A 20554-nucleotide genomic window follows, 5' to 3' on the forward strand; every position below is an offset into this window, starting at 1 on the left:
GGTTATTTTCTTTTGATAGCTTTTCTGCCATTTTGCATTTTTTTTCTAACCAGTTATTCTTGTCTCTTTTAACTAGTTTTCTAATTTCTCTGGTAAATCTATTATATTCATTTCTGTTATAGTTTCGTGCTTTTCTTTTGATCGCTTAACCTTTTTACTTCATTCGAGATCCAATCCTTTTTACTTTCTCTTTCTGTGTAACCTACTGTTTTTTCTGCCAAATTCAATATTTTAATTTGCACCAATGTTCTTCGATGTTTACATTCTGTTTTGGTAGTTCCTTCAGGTTTTTATCTAGTTCTAGTTGATATTTCCTTAGATTATTGTTGTCTTGTAGTTTTTTTTACATTCAGTCTCCTTTTGACTCTAAAAGTGCTTCCAGATTTTAACTTTATTCTTAGGTTTGCTAATACTAGCTTATGGTCTGATCCACAATCTGCAGTTTAGGATATTTGATCTCCATCTTTAGTTTACAATAATATAGTCTATCATAAGCTACTGGAACAAATCTGAAAACAAACCCCAACTCAACATCACCAGAGTTAAAGATCGGTACTATCAGCGAAAGAAGCTTGAATGGCAAAGAAATGGAGCTAGCTGAGGAATTAGATAAGTACCAGATCGACATAATAGGGGTGACTGAAACAAAAAAGACCAAAACTGGTGAGATCTTTCTGAGCAATAAATACAAAATGTTACATTCAGGCAATGACAATCAAGGAAAAGAAGGAGTAGCCATAGTATTCAACACAAAATACAAGGCTAATCTTCTTGAATGGCAGTCAGTCTCAAGTAGAGTAATGTGGGCAAATATAAGAATGGGGAACTGGACAATGAGACTTATTTGTGCCTATGGTCCCACAGAAGGTTCTACTAAGGTAGAAGTGAATGAATTTTTTGAGGCTTTAGAAAAAGCAACTGACACAATGAAAAAGGAAAAGTTGGTCCTTGTTGGGGATCTAAATAGCAGAGTAGGAAATGATTGTGAGACATACAAAAATATTTTGGGAAAATTTGGAGAAAAGAGCAAAGCTAATAATAATGGCAAATATCTGTTGGATTTCTGCTCAGGACATGGACTGGTTATTACTAACACCATGTTCCAACATAAAAATGTGCACAAATTCACATGGAGAGAAGAGGCTAGGAATAAGAAAAGTTTCATTGACTATGTTATTGTTGATAGTGATGTTTTCTCCCTGGTGCAGGACACCAGACTGTACAGAGGATTTGAAATTGGAAGTGATCACTATTTAGTCTTGAGCAAGATAAAATTGAATTTCATATTGAAAAGAATAACATGTAAGAAAGTTTTAAAGCGAATAAAAGTTGAGCAGCTCTCAGATGTTAACTGTAGACTAAAATACAGAAAGATTATTGAAAAGAAAATGAAAGAGTTTGAGAACAGGAATCAAACCTTGGAGATTCAGTGGCAAACTCTGAAGAAAACATTGATTGATTCTGCCAGAGAGGCATGTGGTGAGGTTGTGTGCAAGGATAAAAAAAATCAGAACTCCCTGGCGGACACAGGAAGTTAAAGAGGCAGTGAAGGAAAAGAAGAAAGCATATCAAAAGTTCCTGTCAAATAAGTCAGCTTGTGCTCTTAGAGAATAAGAGACAAATGCAAGAATGCTAAACACTGTGTAAAACTAGCTAAACAAAAGTCATGGGAGGACTTTGGCAAGAATATAGAAAATAAATATCAAGAAGGTGACAAAATATTCTGGAGGTTGTTGAAGAAGCTTAGGAATGGAGGAAAGTGCTGTAAAAGGAGGTAGAGATGATAAAGGTGACATGAAACTGGGAGAAAAAGAAATCCTTGAAGTATGGAGTAATTACTTTGAAAAACTGCTAAATGGAACAAGCAGTGATGACAGCACAGTGATAAAAAAACACTGACCAGGCATCCAATCAGGAATACATATCCATACTTGAAGTAGAAAAAGCCATCAAAGGCTTGAAATGTGGAAAGGCAGCAGGAGTAGGTGATATTCGACCAGAAATGCTGAAGTATGGTGGTATCAGAGTCTTACAGTGGCTGCACTGCATAGTTCAGAAAGCCTGGACAGAGGGACGAATTCCCGATGATTGCAGTAGAGCTCTCATAGTACCCATATATAAAAAGGGAAATAAAACAATGCGAGAATTACACAGATATTTCCCTACTGAGTGTTCCTGGCAAGATCTATGCAAGTATACTTGAGAAACGATTGAGAAGAATTGTGGAAGAAAAGCTGGGTGAAGAACAAGCTGGATTCAGGCCAAATAGAGGCTGTCAGGATCAGATCTTCACTTTACAACAAATAGTTGAAATAGTACCCATATATAAAAAGGGAAATAAAACAATGTGAGAATTACAGAGGTATTTCCCTACTGAGTGTTCCTGGCAAGATCTATGCAAGTATACTTGAGAAACGGTTGAGAAGAATTGTGGAAGAAAAGCTTGGTGAAGAACAAGCTGGATTCAGGCCAAATAGAGGCTGTCAGGATCAGATCTTCACTTTACGACAAATAGTCGAGAAAGCATGGGAATATAACAAAGATCTGTATTTAAGTTTTGTCGATTTGGAAAAAGCATATGACAAGGTGCCAAGAGAGAAGCTATTCAATACGCTGCAGTTATATGGTATCAATTGGGCATTATATCAAGCAATACTTAGTCTTTATTTGAGTTGTAAGTCAGCAGTTAGAATTGAAGGAAGTACAGGAAGATGGTTTAATGTTAAATCTGGTGTGAGACAAGGATGTACATTATCCTCTCTGTTATTCATTATCTATATGGATCACATTATGAAGGAAAGTGGTATTAAACCTGATATCAAAATTGGAGATGTTAATGTCAGCTCTTTGCTTTATGCGGATGATGTTATACTTCTAAATAAATCCGCTACAAGTCTGCAAGATTCTCTGACTAAATTGAATAGCTGTTGTAATAGATATGGTATGAAGGTCAGCAATAAAATGACAAAAACACAATGAAAATAGGCAGAATCATTGAAAATGACAACTGTGTTGTGAATGGAGAACCTGTGGAACAAGTAAAACATTTCAGCTACTTAGGCACAATTTTTACTGAAGATGGTAAATTAAATATAGAAATAGACAAAGAATCAGCAAAGCTGGTATGGTGGGAAGTCAATTGAATAAATTCATATGGAATAAGAGAGAAATTAGTCGGAACACTAAATTAGCTGTATACAAGACAGTATTCAAACCAGTTTTAACTTATGGATCTGAGAGCTGGGTCAGAAGTAAAACACTTGACCAAAGACTAGAGACCGCAGATATGAGAGTCCTGAGAAAGATCAGAGGCATGAACAGATGGCATCAGTGGCAATATCATATTAAAAATGAGGATATTAGGAAAGAACTTGACATTGTCAGCATCCAGGAATGCATTAGCAGAGCTAATCTCAGGTGGTATGGTCATTTAAATAGAATGGGAGAGGAAAGATTAGCAAAACAAGTGTTCTCTGCCAGGTTGGCAGGAAAACGACCCAGAGGAAGACCAAGATATAGGTAGATTGATACGGTACAAAGTGCCTTAGACGATAGAAATACAAGATCTGCTAATGTTGGAGTCTCGACAAGTAACAGACTGATTTGGATGAAAATTGTAGATAGGAAGTTAGTAATGATGTAATTTTTTCATGTAGTACTGTCATATCCTGTACACCCCTTGAGGGTACATGGCAGGAATTTGATGATGATGATAGTCTATCATATTCTTGGTTTGTCTGTCTGGTGATATCCATGTCCATTTTCTTTGGGGTTTTGGATGTTTAAAGAGAGTGTTGGTTATTGTTAGTCTATTATTTGAGCAGAAGTTTAGCAGTCTTTCACCACGTTCATTGCTTTCTCCATACCCGAACTTTCTGATTACTCTTGGCCAGGTATCCCAGTCTTTGCCTACTTTTGTGTTTAAGTCCCCCATTACAATTAGGAGATCTTGACTTGATGTCTGCTGTACTGCTTTTTGCAAATCTATATAGAACTCATCAATGTCTTCTTCTGATGATGTCGAAGTTGGTGAGTATACTTGAATAATAGTTAGTGATTCGATTGATGTTTTACATCTTGCTTAATTATCCTAAGTGAGATAGGATTGTAGGACAATAGAGAGGTTTGAACCTTTGGTTTTAATATAAGTGCTACTCCTTCTTGGTGTTTGTTGTCCTCTCTGCCTGAAGTTAAGATTTTGTACTGTCCATGATGGAATTCTCCTTTTCCGGTCCATCTGGTTTCACAGAGTCCAATCACTTCCCATCGGCAGTTGTCTAATTCATGCAGTAGTATTTCCAATGCTCCTTCCTGGTGAAGAGTTCTTCTTACATTCCATGTTCCGCAGTCAACTGTCACTAATGTCTATAACTTTTGATGAGGTTGTAATAACCAATGTGGAAAACTCCTCTCTCTTGTTCCTGATGCCTCTGGAATTAGTATATAGAAATGGTAGCATCCCTTATGGTCCCCAACAACCTTTACTTCCTGAATTGACTATCCTATTCAATATTTTTACTTGAGAGACTATATTCTGCACTTGCTGGTTATTTTCACATTCATTCCCTTCATGGGTGCATTCAAACACAATCACCTACATCCATCCTAATTTCTTAAGTCTTCCTGCATTTGCACTTCAGCATGCTCATGAACAAATTTCTCCTTAGACACCTTACACCGAAACTATTTAGGTGGGGTCTGTCACCATGATACAGATCCTTCTTTCTGTCAAACTCATATCTTCTGCATAATAATTATGTAAACATAACAATTATTTCATTTTATTAAGAATAAGAGGTAAATGTAATTCCAAGTGATTAGTTGGAATAAAAATTAAAAATTGCATATATTGCTGCACCAAGAATGTTGAAACATTTATTTCCAGTAAAACAAATAAAATTAGTAATTACAGCTATCTCAACAGGTATTCCTATCAACTCCTATCAAAAATTCCTATTATCTCATCTCAGTAAATTATTCTTTAATTAGGTGTGGAGATGAAAATCACAAAAACAAAAGTATTTAACCAATGAAGGTGTGGAGATGAAAATCACAAAAACAAAAGTATTTAACCAATGAAGCGTAAAAGAGAATAACAGTTGAAATATCTTATGATTTTGGGCTATACTCCTATCAGAATGCAACAAAACTACTAATAGATGGTTATTTAAACAGGAATCTTTGTTGCACAATCATACTAGATTTCATATCACAATCATCATCTCCAAATACGGCTTGGTTAGCATATCCGCTCTCCAGCCAAGAGGTTATGGGTTCAAATCCTGCATAGGCATGGATGTTTATTGTTGTACTCGTTACCCTAGTTTTTACTTGGTATAGTTTTACTTGTACCAGGAGTTAGCCTCCGACAAATTTATTTATCTTAAAACAACTGTGCCAGCCGGTGACTAGTTCCTGATGCCTAGGCTTACTTTAATAACTTAAATCTCTAATAACTAAACTTACTTAAATCTCTACAATATTACTTAGCAATGGGAACACATGGTATGCAGTCGCGGCTCCCCCCTTTACTTATACAAATGTCTCCCCCCACTTACATAGGTTCGAACTTTTGATAAGTGGTAGGTCAGTCTCAGTTAACAGAACATATAAACTTTGATCTAAGATAATGCATTTTAATACAACTAATATTCATGTACAGGAAATTAAGCAATAATAATGATATACAAGAAATAAGTTCATGCACAAAAACTGCATGTACTTCTCAAAATTACAGGTTCATGCAATCATAATTCAGGAGCATTAGTTAATCATTGTTACTTCCGTAGCTTGTGTTACGATTAAATGATACTCCTGTTGTTATGCAAGTTTTGACAATGCTAGGTTAAATAAATTATGCATGATGTGTTCAATAAATCTTAACAATTACAACTTTTGTAAAAGGGAAACCTCTTTGCTATACATCTTATGCAAGTCACAGGCTTAATATACAGAGCAGTGCCTTCATTCATTGTGCCTCTTATAATAATTCATTTCTTAACTGTTTTATTAAAGTTCACAAATTATAATCAGGAAGTTCCTGCCAAGACGTTCAGTCCAAAACGGATCTTCTAGTCGGGTCAAGCAGGGCTATGCTCAGGGTTTTCCCCTTTCTCTTTATTCACTCTGGTTTTACAGCACCTCTTATGCATATGGGGTAAGAAATATTTGCCTTACCAGTTAATCTCCTTAGCATGGTGGCCCCTTTGTTTTATGTCTGATTCTTCCTCGGATATGGCAAGATTTTCTTGTCGTTCTGCTGTCTTTCTTCATTCATTCCTCTCGAAGTGTTGAGCCCCTTCGAAATTGTCACATTGGCGGTACTCACCAATGGCCCTGTATGCTGGTTCCTTGTTGTTCAGATGGACGACCTGTACGCATCGGGACCCACTGCAACGTGGAGGGTTGCTGGACATTAGCGACAAGCTTCCTCAGCCTTCTCACTGGCACACAGGAAAAATGCAGGAAAACAAGAGAGCGTTTGAAGTGCACGCTGCTCCTTATATCTTAGTGGTGAGCTCCCTCGCTCTCTGTCTACATCACTCACTCAGCCGTCTTTGATTCATCAGATAAGGTCACGTTCTTTACTCGGCAGCCCTCTCGACAGAACTGTTACTGCAGGGGTTACCAGATGACGTTTCGGATTTTCTGCTGTGTCATGGACTATTGCGTAATGATCAGGCCTTCTGCTGATTGGTTAATCAGCAGAATTTTCCCAGTATTGGGTATTATTCTAAAACAATATTTGAATTATATGCAATCATTATCAATTAAATTAATACACTTTACATTTACAAGTTAGTTATTGCCTCTCTACGTTCTGCTCTTGAGAGTTTAAGCATGTCTTTATGTTAAGATTCTATTCTTTCATGTTGTGTCTGAAACCAATGGCTGACTTATAGTGGGCCAGTTATTTCCGACACAACCCCCCCCCCCCCTTTAGTTAAAAATTATTCTTTAATGGAGTTACAGAAAAATTTTGAATCACACTTTACCCCCCCCTCCCCTTTTTTTCTAAAATGAATTTTGCTAACAACATCCTCTCCTTTCTCTGGGGAAGGGTTGTCCTCCATGCCTATGCCTCAGCATATACCTAATGTACCAGATTTTGTGCTCCTCTCTCTCTGCTGGCACGGTTGGCCTATCTTGACTCCCCCGATTGGTATTATCCTCACAGGTAACAACCAGGGTCTCCCTGTGTCTCATGTTGAAGGGAACATATTCGTCTTGGTGGTGTTCTTCCTCCCTCGCATTGTGGTTTCCGTTTTTCTTTGACTGCAGATTGATGTGTGGCGAGCTTCTTTTATGTCTGTAACTGTTCTAACCCTCCCCCCCCCCTTCTCTTATTTCCTCAGACACTCTCTGATGAGTCACCGAAGCAGACTAGTCTTGCTGATCTAGTCTTGTATAGTTTTAGGCAATCAGAGTGAACAACTATAACCTTACCACGAGGGCTGGTCTCCTTGATTTTGAAGGTTACAGGTGTTATCTTTTCGATCACTTCAAATGGTCCGAGTGCGCTTTTGCCGAACTTCTCCCCTTTTCCTTTTCCCTTGAAGCCCTGCTCGGTTAGAACTAAGCTTCCCGTCGTCAGGTCCTTAGCCTTCCTTAGTCTGTTAGCATACTGTCTTGCACGGAGGGAGCTCCTTTCCCTGGTTTCAGCTACTAAATCATATGCTAACTTGTTATCTCTTATGAGGCCATTTAGATACTCATTGATGTCGGGAAAACCGATTTCTGCCCTGGAATTCCTGAAGTCATTTGGGAAAAGGGGTTCAAATCCATATAGAAGTACTGCAGGGACTTCCCTGGTGGCTGTGTGTAGGGCTGTTCTACAGGCGAAGAGGGTGTGAGGTAGACGGACATCCCACTCTGAGATCTGCTCCTCTGCTAGTTTCACCAAGGTGAGCTTCAGAGTGCGGTTCATCCTCTCACACACACATCCCATTCGCCTGGGGGTGATATGGGGTGGTGAAGAGTTTTTTTATCCCCAATGATTCGCATAACTGTAGGAGTACCTCGGCCATGAAGTTAGTGCCCTGATCTGATAACAGGGTTTCAGGAGTCCCATATCACGAAAAGATCATCCTGAACAACTTGTTTGCAACTGTTCTGGCCGTTTGGTCCTTCATGGCCGTGGCTTTGGGGAACCTGGAGAACATGTCTATTACGACTAAGATGTACCTGTTCCCATTTGAAGTGGTGGGAAGTGGCCCCCACAATGTCCATGGCCACGGCCTGGAAGGGGCACGAGGGGAGAGGGAAGAACGGCTGAATAGGGGCCTTACCTGTGATAGGGGACTTCTTCTTCTGGCATAGGTTGCATGAAGAGACATATGTTTCCATGTTGTGTCTCATTCCCTTCCAGAGGTACCTATCAGTCACCCATTTTAATGTTCTGTGTATTCCCTGATGTCCTGCTAGATCAGTATCATGGAATGTGTGTAACATCCATGGAATCATGGCTTCGGGTACTATTATCTTCTCCTTCCATCTCTCAGTGATGACTTGCTTAGATTGCAGAAGGCCGTTACTGTCTATGTGCATGTTACCATATGGCTCTGACCCATGATGTGTACCATTCGCACTTGACAACTTCTTGTAGACTCCTCCCCATACCGGGTCAGTCTTTTGGGTCTGAATGATGTCAGGCTTCTCCCAAGTCTGATATAGGGGTTCGGGTGTCCCTCCCTTCTTTAACTCTTGAATGACTGAAATTCATTCGGTAGTTCTTCCTATATGGTTGGAATTCTCCTCAGGCTGGGATGTTAGTGACCAAGACAGGTAGTCAGCTACCACGTTAATCTTTCCGGGTATATAACTGACCTCCATTCTAAACTCCTGCAACTCCAAAGACCAGCGTGCAATCCTTTGATTTTTATCCTTCATGGATGACATGAAGGACAAGGACTTGTGGTCAGATCTGAGGATGATGTCATGCCCTAACAGTAGGTGACGGAGCTTCCTGAGGCTATATACGATTGCTAACGCTTCCCTCTCAATCACTGAGTAATTCTCTTCTGAGGGGGATAACTTCCTACTAATGAATGCGACCGGCTTGAAAGATTCCCCTTCCCTCTGTTCCAGTACAGCATCGATAGTATCTTTTGATGCGTCAGCCACAAGGTAGAAGGTCCTCCCCAGCTTTGGGTGGATGAGAACGGGGGCCGTAGTTAATGCCTGGTTTAACGTATGGAATGCTTCTTGTTGCTCTGCCTTCCAGGCAAATTTTGTTCCTTTCTTGGTCAGGCTCACTATGGGCTTCATTATTTCAGAACATTGGGGAATGAATTTACGGTAAAAATTTACCATCCCCAGATACCGCCTAACCTGCCTGATTGTGGAGGGGGGGGTAGGGTTTACATCTAATATGGCATTCACATTGTTTCGTGAGGGTATTATCCCATCCCCTGTTATGATATGTCCAAGGTAATTGACCTTGTGAAAGAAGAATTCACACTTTGAGCACTTCAGTGACAGCCTGGCTTTGTCCAACCAATCTAACATGTTCAGCAAGGTTTCAGTGTGCTCCTTTATGGTGGTGGAGTATATCAGCAGGTCATCCTGGAAACACAAAACGCCTTTGCCTAAAAGTCCTGCCAGCACGTCATTCATGAGGCATTGGAAACTCATGGCAGAGTTTCGGGCTCCCTGGGGAAGTCGACATAGTTGGTATTTCTGCCACCTTGTAGTATGTGCTCTCATTATCCTTGGGGTTGGGATTTTGGCCCTCAAAATCTTTTCCCCTTTCTACCATGCCTGTTTTCTATTATCATTTCTCTGTATTCAGAGGCTTGGGGTAATGTTTGCCACTATTTCTTCCCTCTCTCTAGCCGCTATGTAGCACATATCAAGGCTATTTGTTCCACTGAGGTATACGCTCTCTTGTAGTTCAGGTGAGATGCCTGCTCGGAATTGTTGTAGCATTAGCCATTCAATATGTTCTTTTTCGTGTGGCGAGGTTTGACAGTCTATTGAAGAATTCTATCACCCTTTCCCCTTTTTTCTGTATGCATTTGTAAAATTTTTCTAATGCTTGCTTGTTCCTCCCTTTCTTTTTTTGAACTCAGATATCAATGCTTTTTTGAAATCGTTCTAATTTAATGCTCAGTTTAAGGTGGGGTGGGAGTGCATCATCTTCTTTGCTTTCCCTTCCAGCCCACTATGTATTAGGGTTAATAGTTGAGGCTCACTTCAATTGGCTGCTTTCTTTAGCCTTTCTATGTACCAGAGGAAGGATCCTATGTTATCATTCCCTTCCACTGAGAATTTGGGACATATTTGTTTGGGGTTCATAGTTTTAAAAAATTCAGGGTTGCTCATTTCAGATGATGTTGGTAAAGGCATACTTACTCTTTCAAGTTACACTTTGTTACAGGATGAGTTACGAACCCTTTTTTCTCTCTATGAATTTTCAATATCTTAATTAAGTTCTGTGTGTGAGACTGAAACCAACTTATCGTGCTTGTATTGCTTGCTTTATGTTTTTCTTTTTCAAGCACATCCTGTCAACTTCTGCACCATTGTTGTATCTCGTTACTCTAGCTTTTACTTGGTATAGTTTTACTTGTACCAGGAGTTAGCCTCCGACAAATGTATTTATCTTAAATCTACTGCGCCAGCCAGTGACTAGTCCTAATGCCTAGGCTTACTTTAATAACTATCTCCACAATATTACTTAGCAATGGGAACACACGGTATACAGTCACAGCCCCCCCCTTTACTTATACACATGTCTCCCCCCCACTTACACAGGTTCAAACTTTTAATAAGTGGTAGGTCAGTCTCAGTTAACAGAACATACAAACTTTGATCTAAGATAATGCATTTTAATACAACTAATATTCATGTACAGGAAATTAAACAATAATAATGATATACAAGAAATAAGTTCATGCACAAAAACAATGGGCTCATTCAATCCCTCTCACGTACTTCTTAAAATTACAGGTTCATGCAATCATAATTCAGGAGCATTAGTTAATCAGTGTTACATCCGTAGCTTGTGTTACAATTAAATGATACTCCTGTTGTTATGCAAGTTTTGACAATGCTAGGTTAAATAAATTATGCATGATGTGTTCAATCAATCTTAACAATTACAACTTTTGTAAAAGGGAAACTCTTTGCTATACATCTTATGCAAGTCACAGGCTTAATATACAGAGCAGTGCCTTCATTCATTGTGTCTCTTATAACAATTAATTTCTTAACTGTTCTATTAAAGTTCACTCTAACACAAGTTCACAAATTACAATCAGGAAGGTCCTGTCAAGACGTTCAGTCCAAAACGGATCTTCTAGTCAGGTCAAGCAGGGCTATGCTCAAGGTTTTCCCCTTTCTCTTTGTTCACTCTGGTTTTATAGCACCTCTTATGCATATAGGGTAAGAAATATTTGCCTTACCAGTTAATCTCCTTAGCATGGTGGCCCCTTTGTTTTATGTCTGATTCTTCCTCGGATATGGCAAGATTTTCTTGTCGTTCCGCTGTCTTTCTTCACTCATTCCTCTCGAAGTGTTGAGCCCTTCGAAATCGTCACATTGGCGGTAGCTCACCAATGGCCCTGTCTGCTGGTTCCTTGTTGTTCAGATGGACGACCTGTACGCATCGGGATCCACTGCAATGTGGAGGGTTGCTGGACATCGGCGACAAGCTTCCTCAGCCTTCTCACTGGCACACAGGAAAAATGCAGGAAAACAAGAGAGCGTTTGAAGTGTGCGCTGCTCCTTATATCTTAGCGGCGAGCTCCCTCTCTCTCTCTCTCTGTCTACGTCACTCACTCAGCCATCTTTGATTCGTCAGATAAGGTTACGGTCTTTACTCGGCAGCCCTCTCGACAGAACTGTTACTACAGGGGTTACCGGATGATGTTTCGGATTTTCTGCTGTGTCATGGACTACTGCGTAATGATCAGGCCTTCTGCTGATTGGTTAACATGAATTTTCCCAGTATTGGGTATTATTCTAAAACAATATTTGAAATATATGCAATCATTATCAATTAAATTAATACACTTTACATTTACAAGTTAGTTATTGCCGCTCTACGTCTGCTCTTGAGAGTTTAAGCATGTCTATGTTAAGATTCTATTCTTTCATGTTGTGTCTGAAACCAATGGCTGACTTATAGTGGGCCAGTTATTTCCGACACAACATTATGATTGTCTTCCATCTTCATACATTCATTCACCAAGTATAGATACGCTCTCCCGATATGGACTGGGTCACAATGGGAATAGTAGACCCAAAACCTCCTTCAATGGGAGAGGCCTTAATCCTGCAGTGGGTAAAAAAAAAAATAGGCTGTTCATCATTAACAGGTAGCGGGTTAAGAAAGGAGAAACTTGTATACATTTGATTTTAGCCTGTATATTGTATTTCTTGAGAAATACATAAGGGCAAAGACTGTTCCATAATACAGCAGTAGTAAGGATGAAAGAGGAGGGAAAGAAACTTGTTCTATGGGTTTTGAGTTGTACTGCTTCACAGTACAACTCAAAACTCCTGCACAACTCAAGTTGGGCAGTAGCTGCACACATTCCAATGAATTTAGTACTGAGTGGGGAATTACTGATGCTATTTCATGTGAACATTTGCCATGCAAATATTTATAGGATACACATACTGCAGAAACCAAACTCTTGTGCAAAAGTGGGTGGAGTGATTTGGTAAGAGATGGGTTATTAATCAATCTAATTGTCCTTCTCTGTACTAAGTTAAACATTTTGAGGGAGCTCTCGGGGGGGCTATCCCTAAATGTGAGAGCAATATTCAGTGTACATGATATTTTGATAGTACTACATGAAAGTTTACATCATTACCAACTTCCTATTGACAATTTTCCTCAAAATTAATCTGTTATCTGTCAAGATATCAACATCACTAGATCGTATGTTTTGGTATTCAAATGCACTTCTTGATATATAAATCCATGTATATCTCAGTCTTCTTCCAGGTCTTTTTCTTGCCAAAAAAAAATGACTTGTTTTGCAAATCAGTTCTCTCCCATTCTGTTTAAGTGACCAAACTACCTTAGAATATCATAAATTCCTGAATGCTAATAGAAAGGCTTAGGTGTTGCTGATTATTCATAATAGTGCTTCATGATATAAACAACAAGAGAGGAAATATAAATTAATTTATTGAATTTACTAATATTTTGCTGATAAAGGGGATGCACAAGACTGTAAGAATTACAGAGGAATAAAGTTGATGTCCCACACAATGAAAATCCTAGAAAGGGTTCTTGATGGAAGATTGAGGAAGGAGGTGGAGATTGCAAAGGAACAATTTGGCTTCATGTCTGGTAGATCAACAACAGATGCTATCTTTGGGTTATGGCAGATGATGGAAAAGTTTAGAGAGAAACAACGGGAGCTACATCTGGCATTTATTGATCTGGAGAAAGCATACGATAGAGTGCCAAGGCAAGAAGTCTGGAGGTGTCTGAGGGAGAAGAAGGTTCCGGAGAAATATGTCAGGTTGGTGCGGGAGATGTACAGAAATGTGAAGACAAGTGTTCGGACCTCTCTGGGACAGACAGAAAGTTTTCAAGTAATAGTTGGCTTGCATCAAGGGTCAGCATTAAATCCGTTTCTGTTTAACATTGTGATGGAGGTGGTGAGAGAAGATGCGCCTTGGACAATGTTGTATGCAGATGACATCTTGCTGTGTGCAGATTCAAGAGAAGAAGCGGGAACTAAACTGGAAAGATGGAGAAAAATACTGGAAGAGAGAGAGGTATGAGACTGAGCAGAAATAAGGCACAGTATATGTGTTTCACAGTGGGCGGCAGCCAGGAGACAGATCTGGAGCTGGAAGGAAATATCATCAGGAAGGTGAGGGACTTTAGATATTTAGGTTCAACAGTGGAAGAAGATGGAGGAGCTGAGAAGGAAGTGGGATGCAGGATACAAGCAGGTTGGAGGAACTGGAGGGAGATGGCTGGAGTGTTATGCGATAAGAGGGTGCCGATCAATCTGAAAGGCAAAATCTATAGGACAGTAGTGAGGCCAGCTATGATGTATGCTATAGAAACTGTGGTCCTGAGGAAAAATAACATCAACAGGATGGAAGTAGCAGAGATGAGAATGCTTAGGTGGATGTGTGGTGTGACCAGAAAGGATCGTCTGAGAAATGACTATGTGAGGGGAACAGTGAAACTGTTCCCCTCACATAGTCATTAAGTCACAAAGTGAACTTAGGAGCAAAGATACAGGAGGCAAGGTTGAGATGGTTTGGTCATGTGATGAGGAGGGAGGACGAATATGTGGGAAGAAGGGTCATGTAGATGGATGTGCAAGGAAGGAGGAAGCGTGAGTGGCCAAAGAAGAGATGGAGGGAGCTGGTAGAAGAGGACTTGAGAATGAAGAACTCGGATGTGGTGACAGCCCAAGCAGGAGGATGTGGAGGAGACTCATCATCAACAGTGACCCCCACTTAAGTGGGAGAAGCTGCAGAAGAAGAAGAAGACTAATATTTTGTTGATTTTCTACCCAGCATCTTCATAGCACAAATTATAACTATGACAAGCACACAGGCACTAAAGTAAAAGATTAGAAATAATTTAAATTGTAACTGAAACAAAATGCATGTGCTAACATGTGCCCTCAATGGGGAAGATAACCATAAAGTTAATTTGCAGAAGTCAGGGTATCTGGTATCAGAATGACTGTCTGCCAGATTTTTAGCAAATGAGTGCAATCATACTTGTTAGGGAAGTGCTTCATAGCAGATTCTGAACCTATAAACAGTCTCTCAGACCTTTAAGTGACTGCTATGTAATACTGATGTTTTCTTCCATTTCTATGTGAAGGATTATTCAAAGCATGGTCTACTAGTCCTGACTTGCCGTACACGTGATCACGGATGTAATTTTTGTTTTCTCCAAGACAGATGTTAGTTAACTGATTAATGAGTCTATCCAAAGTGGGCCAAACTGCAGGCATAAGAAACTTTATACATTCCAGCTACATGTTCATTTGAACAAACAGCCCTGGCTTGGTGAGTAAGTATGTAGAGGATGCCATACTGTTGGAATGGATGATAGTTCAAATTAATACTTTTTTTCTAATATCTCTCTCTTTATCCAACAATATATAGTGCCAATTAAGAGATCCTTGTGTTAGCTTTAGTTTTTTGTGTCATCCATTATAATTTTTAAACTAGTCCCACTGTTAACTAAATTGCTGCTGTTCATGTACTGTGACAAACTGTTTTTGTGCTCTGAGGATACTGGATAGAATATCAACAAAATATCAGCAAATAAGTTAATAAACATTAATTATTTTCTTATGATTCTTGTGTTGTGAATTAATTAAATTAATTCTTTGTTCCATATGCATCAATTCTGTGGAAATAGTGGAATTCTTTAAAATTGAGCCTTTCCCATAAATTATTTTTCCAAAGACTACATATAGTCTCTGGCTCTTCAAGAGGAATATCAACAGATTATTTTCCTCTTGAACCCAGCCCACACATGGCATTTATTTGTACAGGCCTTGTGGCCTCTCATGTATGGAAGTGATCGAAAAAAAAAAAAAATTAAATTAAAAAAATACTAGACAAAATTTTATATCTTAGACACTAGGTGAACAATACCATGCAAAAATAACATGAAAAATTTCATCCAAATCTGAAATCTATTAAATCAAGGATATACTGTATTAGTTTATTAAAGTTAAGTAAAATAACTACACACCCACTCTCTCTCTCTCTATGAATTTTAGTCTAGGATTCTTATCAAGCTACCTGTAAATTCCATAAGTTCATAGTGTTTCTTGTACTCAATAAACAAGGTTCTTGTGTTTTTTGAAATAAAAATTATCCATGGATTGTAAAACATTGAGTAGAATATAATTATCAAAATTACACTCAATAAGCATTGTTAAAACAACTCCAGAATTACAAACTACTGTTGAACACTTGAACCACATTCAAAGGGGAAAAATAAGAAATTATTAAAAAGTAAACTTACATTAAAGTCATTCTTAAACAATGATGTTCACTTTGAATTAGAGTTCCCATTGTGAAAACAGATTCTCCCAGCAGTGTACTCTATAGGAATAAAGAACACAGTTCATATACTAATCCTATAAAATGAATAACAGTTAAGGAATATAATAGGGGGGTGAAACAATCATAAAAAAATTCCTCCAATTCATTTAATGTAATAAAAAGGAAACATGAACAGGCCCTTATATGTAAAAGTGACAACACAAAGGTTTTTGGAACATAACATAATGGATTATATGGCTTAGCAAGTATTATCATCACAGGAGTGTTCTGAAATCAGAAATTCAGCCAATGGCAACTATATATATATATATATATATATATATATCACACATCCAGAAACCTTGCTCTAGAGCAGTGCTTCCCAACTTATGGATGTAAAGACTCCCTTGGAAAAATTAAAATATTTCATGGGCCCCCACAAAAAAAAAAAAAAAGCATATTACAGACATATTATAATATTTATATTCAATACAAAACATATACAGCGAATATTGCAAAAATCAAATGCAAATATTACATTTTTAGCATCTTACATACACATTTGACATGCCACACTTAGTCTTAAAACATTTTAAATTTGTTTTCATTATTTCACAGCCCCCTCAACAAAACTAACGGTCCCCAAGAGAGCTGCAATTGGGAAACGCTGCTCTAGAGGATAAATGTGAACTTTATTTCAACCTGCTTCAGACCTCCACAAAGCCAGATAGTGATCTCATATAGGGTGATGATATTCATCTACAACTTAATAACATTTGCCAAATCTCACTGTAAGCATAGATGTTTGTAAACATCCATATCTACAGGGTGATTCAACTTGGAGCCAGATTGGAGTTTGGAAACGCTATCCATTTAGCTAACAAGACAGCATTCTAATAATATTCTTTAAAACAAGAGCTAATATAGTATTCAAAGGATTTCTGCCTGGTGAGGACCAACATTTGGACTCAGCCACCAAACACTATTTTCCTCCCTAGCAGCTCATTTCTTCATCATAAGTAAAAACTGTCCATTCTATTTTTAACTCCTATCATCCTGAAATACGCCATAACCATCAATATGTTACTATCAGGATGTTAGGAACAGATGGAATACCAATGATCTTTAAGCAGAGTGAACCTATCATGGCCATAAACTCATGCTCCTTATTTCCAACACTCATGTCAATCGAATATGGATGAAGTAATACAATCCCAGTATTCTTCCTATTAGCCCTATATTAATTATTATTCTCTATGATCTCCAAAGGCACAGTATGTTTTTGCTCCATATAATCTACAATCTTCTGTTTTGCTTATAGTCCTTATATTCACTCCAATGAATCCTGCTTGCATTACACAGGATCATGATAGTCATCTTTAGCTCCTGCACACAATCTTCAAATTATATATATAAACCATACATATAATTCTGTGAGAAGCTTTTTTAACATCATTCATGAGTTTACATAACTTTACTCTGAGCAGTTGTAGTATTTTTAACTGCCATCATAAGACAACAAGTTTTAAAAGTTATAATGAAACCTTAGTTCATCATGTTGGAGGTTTAATGGAATATTTCAGCACTGACTGAGAAAGGATTAAAACTAATTTTAATGATTCCAATCTTCAGGGATTATAAATAACTTTTGTAACAATACTCTCAAATACAATACTAAGTGAAACACGTAGTTAATTCTAAGGTCCTATCTAGGTGGTGCGCCCTCTATGAGTGTTTGTAGGTGGCCTAGGATGTAACGTGGGATCTCTGATAATTAATGTTTCCCAAATTTTGGGAAGTTTTATGCAACCGTATTTATTTAAATTCGTATGATTTCTGAGTGCCACCTCAGATTCTAAAATTAGTCTTTCTTTTCTGAATTTACTATGGTGGAGCATTGTGGTTTTTCTCCAGGAGATCCTGTGGGTTGTATCCAAAACATGGTCTGCAAGGCCAGATTGCCTATAGTCGTGATTGCAGATGTATGATTTTTTTGTTGTTGTTGTTTTTGTATTAACTAAGCAGAGTAGATCACATAGCAGAAATAGATTAAATTCTACTGCTCGGCATGGAACTTCATACACCTGTGTGCTTTTAATTAAGTATTGCATTCCTACTTTGAGTTTAAGACATCCTGTTATGTGAGGTCCTTCCTGATATATATATATATATCATCTTTCCCATGGGTTAACATGTTCATTGCCAATCGCGCAATGCGAGTTCTCACCAAACGGCCGATCACGCGTTATTGCGTAGACATCGCTAACTAAATAAAAAATAAAAAAAATTTGGCCACCACACGAAATTCCAATTTTCAGCTTGGCAATGAAAGTGTTAATGTCGCTAAGCGTCGCTGAAATTGGCTTTTTTTTTTAAATTTGCTTATTTTTCACATCACAATGTTTAGTTTCTAAATGTCGGAGTTGCACAGGTTTCATGCACTCGTTTGACAACACTTCACAGGACAGAACACAATGAGGTTTCTGTTCATTTTCATCTCCACACCAAGTAAATCCAAATTCCAAATATGAACTGTTATATTTCCTACTGTATTTTTTCTTTGAACTGCTTGTTTCTTCTACTTTAACAGTATCAGATTTACTTGCTGTTACAACACGTGTATCAGAATTAGGATTAGCATCACCTGTTTCATTTGCTCTTCTTTTCAAAGTCCTAGTTCTAAGCCACTTTTCCATTATATATATAACAATATATTTATATTGTTATATATATAATGGAAAATTATATATAAAAATGTTTCCGAAAAATATATAAATACTGGGGTTAACTCGTGCACACTATGTCCAAGTATCATTTAGCACTTTTGAAGGTATACTGAACCTTGGTTGAAGTAGGAAAACCTTCAGTAATAAAAATCAATAAACAACAAGCAATTAGTTGAAATGTGGATAACACATGTTCACTTTCAAATCTGACAAAACAGCAACGGAAGGCGGAAGCAATAAAATTATATTGTTGTTCACTTCACCCCTCTTATTATTCGCCATTCTGCCACTACAAATTTTGTAATGTCAGAATGACGAGTAATAAAAGAGGGGTGAAGTGAACAACAATATAGTTTTATTGCTTCTGCCTTTAAACATTCTGACACTATTTCTTGTTGTTTTTTAAGTCTCCATTTGATTTCAATAATTTTTACTTATTCAATTTTAATTTGTTTGGATAACTAAAAAATATATATTTATTTAATTAATTTAAGTCTGCCTGCGGACCAGCTGTCCTATCGTCACGGACCACAGGTTGAGAAACACTATCCTAGAAGGATCATCAATCATCATTACTGACTGAGAAACAAATGTTTGGACTCCTTGAAATAATCATAATAATTCAGAAATTACAATACAAACCAGCTGGCAACAACATTCCTTGCATAGGGCCTCTAAACTTAACACATAACATAATCTATATACATTCACCAAAAATTATAATTAATTGTTATACATCATTTCAACTATAAGATGAACCAAATTGTAATTTATCCTTCAATTGTAACTGTTATTTTGAAGAAAATAACATTATTCTATTTACTGCTTTCGAAAACAAAGCTTCATAGCTGCAAGGCCTTTAAACTGATAACAATCATATTAATTACATTGTAATTTTATACAGTAATTCTGTTAAATTAGAAATATTTTCTGTGTAGTTAGTTTTATTATATGAGTAAGTAAAAATTAACTGTTTCTATTACAACAGTTTACATTACTCATGAAATAATATACAGACAAAAAAAAAAAAAAAGAATAATGATGTGTACACACACACAAATAAAGTGTAAATACACTTGTACTTACAATAATAACTGTTATACTTACAGTGCATGTGACTCTTTCTCGAACATCATGAACAGATATTTTTAATCTTGTAACTTCAGAAACATCACTTTTAACAAACGTGACCGTTGTTAAAAAACATGGATTGCTTGATCTCTGTTATTAAATATAAATGTCCATAATAAGTACAATTTCAACACAGCTCACAACCATTTTAAAACTATTCTAATATGTCACTGTTTGTTCATTCTAAAGCATAATTAGTTTAAAGATATCATAACTATCTATACATATGATTCCAAATAAATGTACTATATTATATACAGAAAAATGGCAAGCTTTTATGGTAATGGAAACAAAGACTAAAATTAAGTTCTAATTAAAAGTTTATATGTATTAAAGGGATGACATGGTATTTGGTGCTGGACTTGGGTGACTCAAAAATATATAATTTGGGAAAATACTGAGTATAAAAAGTAAATACCTTGGACAGGGGAGATGCATATACAGTGGTAAACTAAAATTTTGCAAAAGCCTTTGATAGACTGCCACATGACAAGCTGTTAAAATAAACTGAAACAGATGGAATTGGAAAAGATTTCAGAGTTGGATCGGTGAATGGCTGCAGGATAGGTATCAGAAAGTTGCATATGGAGGCAAAGTATCCTGAAAGTGGAAGGTTACTAATGGTGTACCGCAGGAGTCAATTCTGGGACCATTGTTGTTCAATTTGTATGTTAATGACATTGGGATGGGTTTAACTAGTG

At 37.5% G+C, this 20554-nt stretch overlaps 1 protein-coding gene across 4 annotated transcripts in view; it reads right to left on the reverse strand.

Annotated features, from left to right (window-relative positions):
• The window catches only part of LOC150107404 (inositol polyphosphate-4-phosphatase type I A), a 484038-nt gene that overhangs the window by 289949 nt on the left and 173535 nt on the right, over positions 1 to 20554 (reverse strand). For all 4 annotated transcript variants that reach the window (XM_090391868.1, XM_090391866.1, XM_090391867.1 and 1 more), the window contains exons 8-9: positions 19830 to 19943; positions 15977 to 16056 (exon numbers count right to left, since the gene is read on the reverse strand). In XM_090391868.1, the coding sequence (XP_090247994.1) occupies positions 15977 to 16056; positions 19830 to 19943 (194 nt within the window). The remainder of the gene's footprint in view (positions 1 to 15976; positions 16057 to 19829; positions 19944 to 20554) is intronic.

The sequence above is a fragment of the Typopeltis vanoorti genome, chromosome 4, assembly GCF_054136105.1.
Source record: "Typopeltis vanoorti isolate ZY-2024b chromosome 4, IOZ_Tvanoo_1.0, whole genome shotgun sequence".
NCBI classification, from domain to species: Eukaryota; Metazoa; Arthropoda; class Arachnida; order Uropygi; family Thelyphonidae; genus Typopeltis; species Typopeltis vanoorti.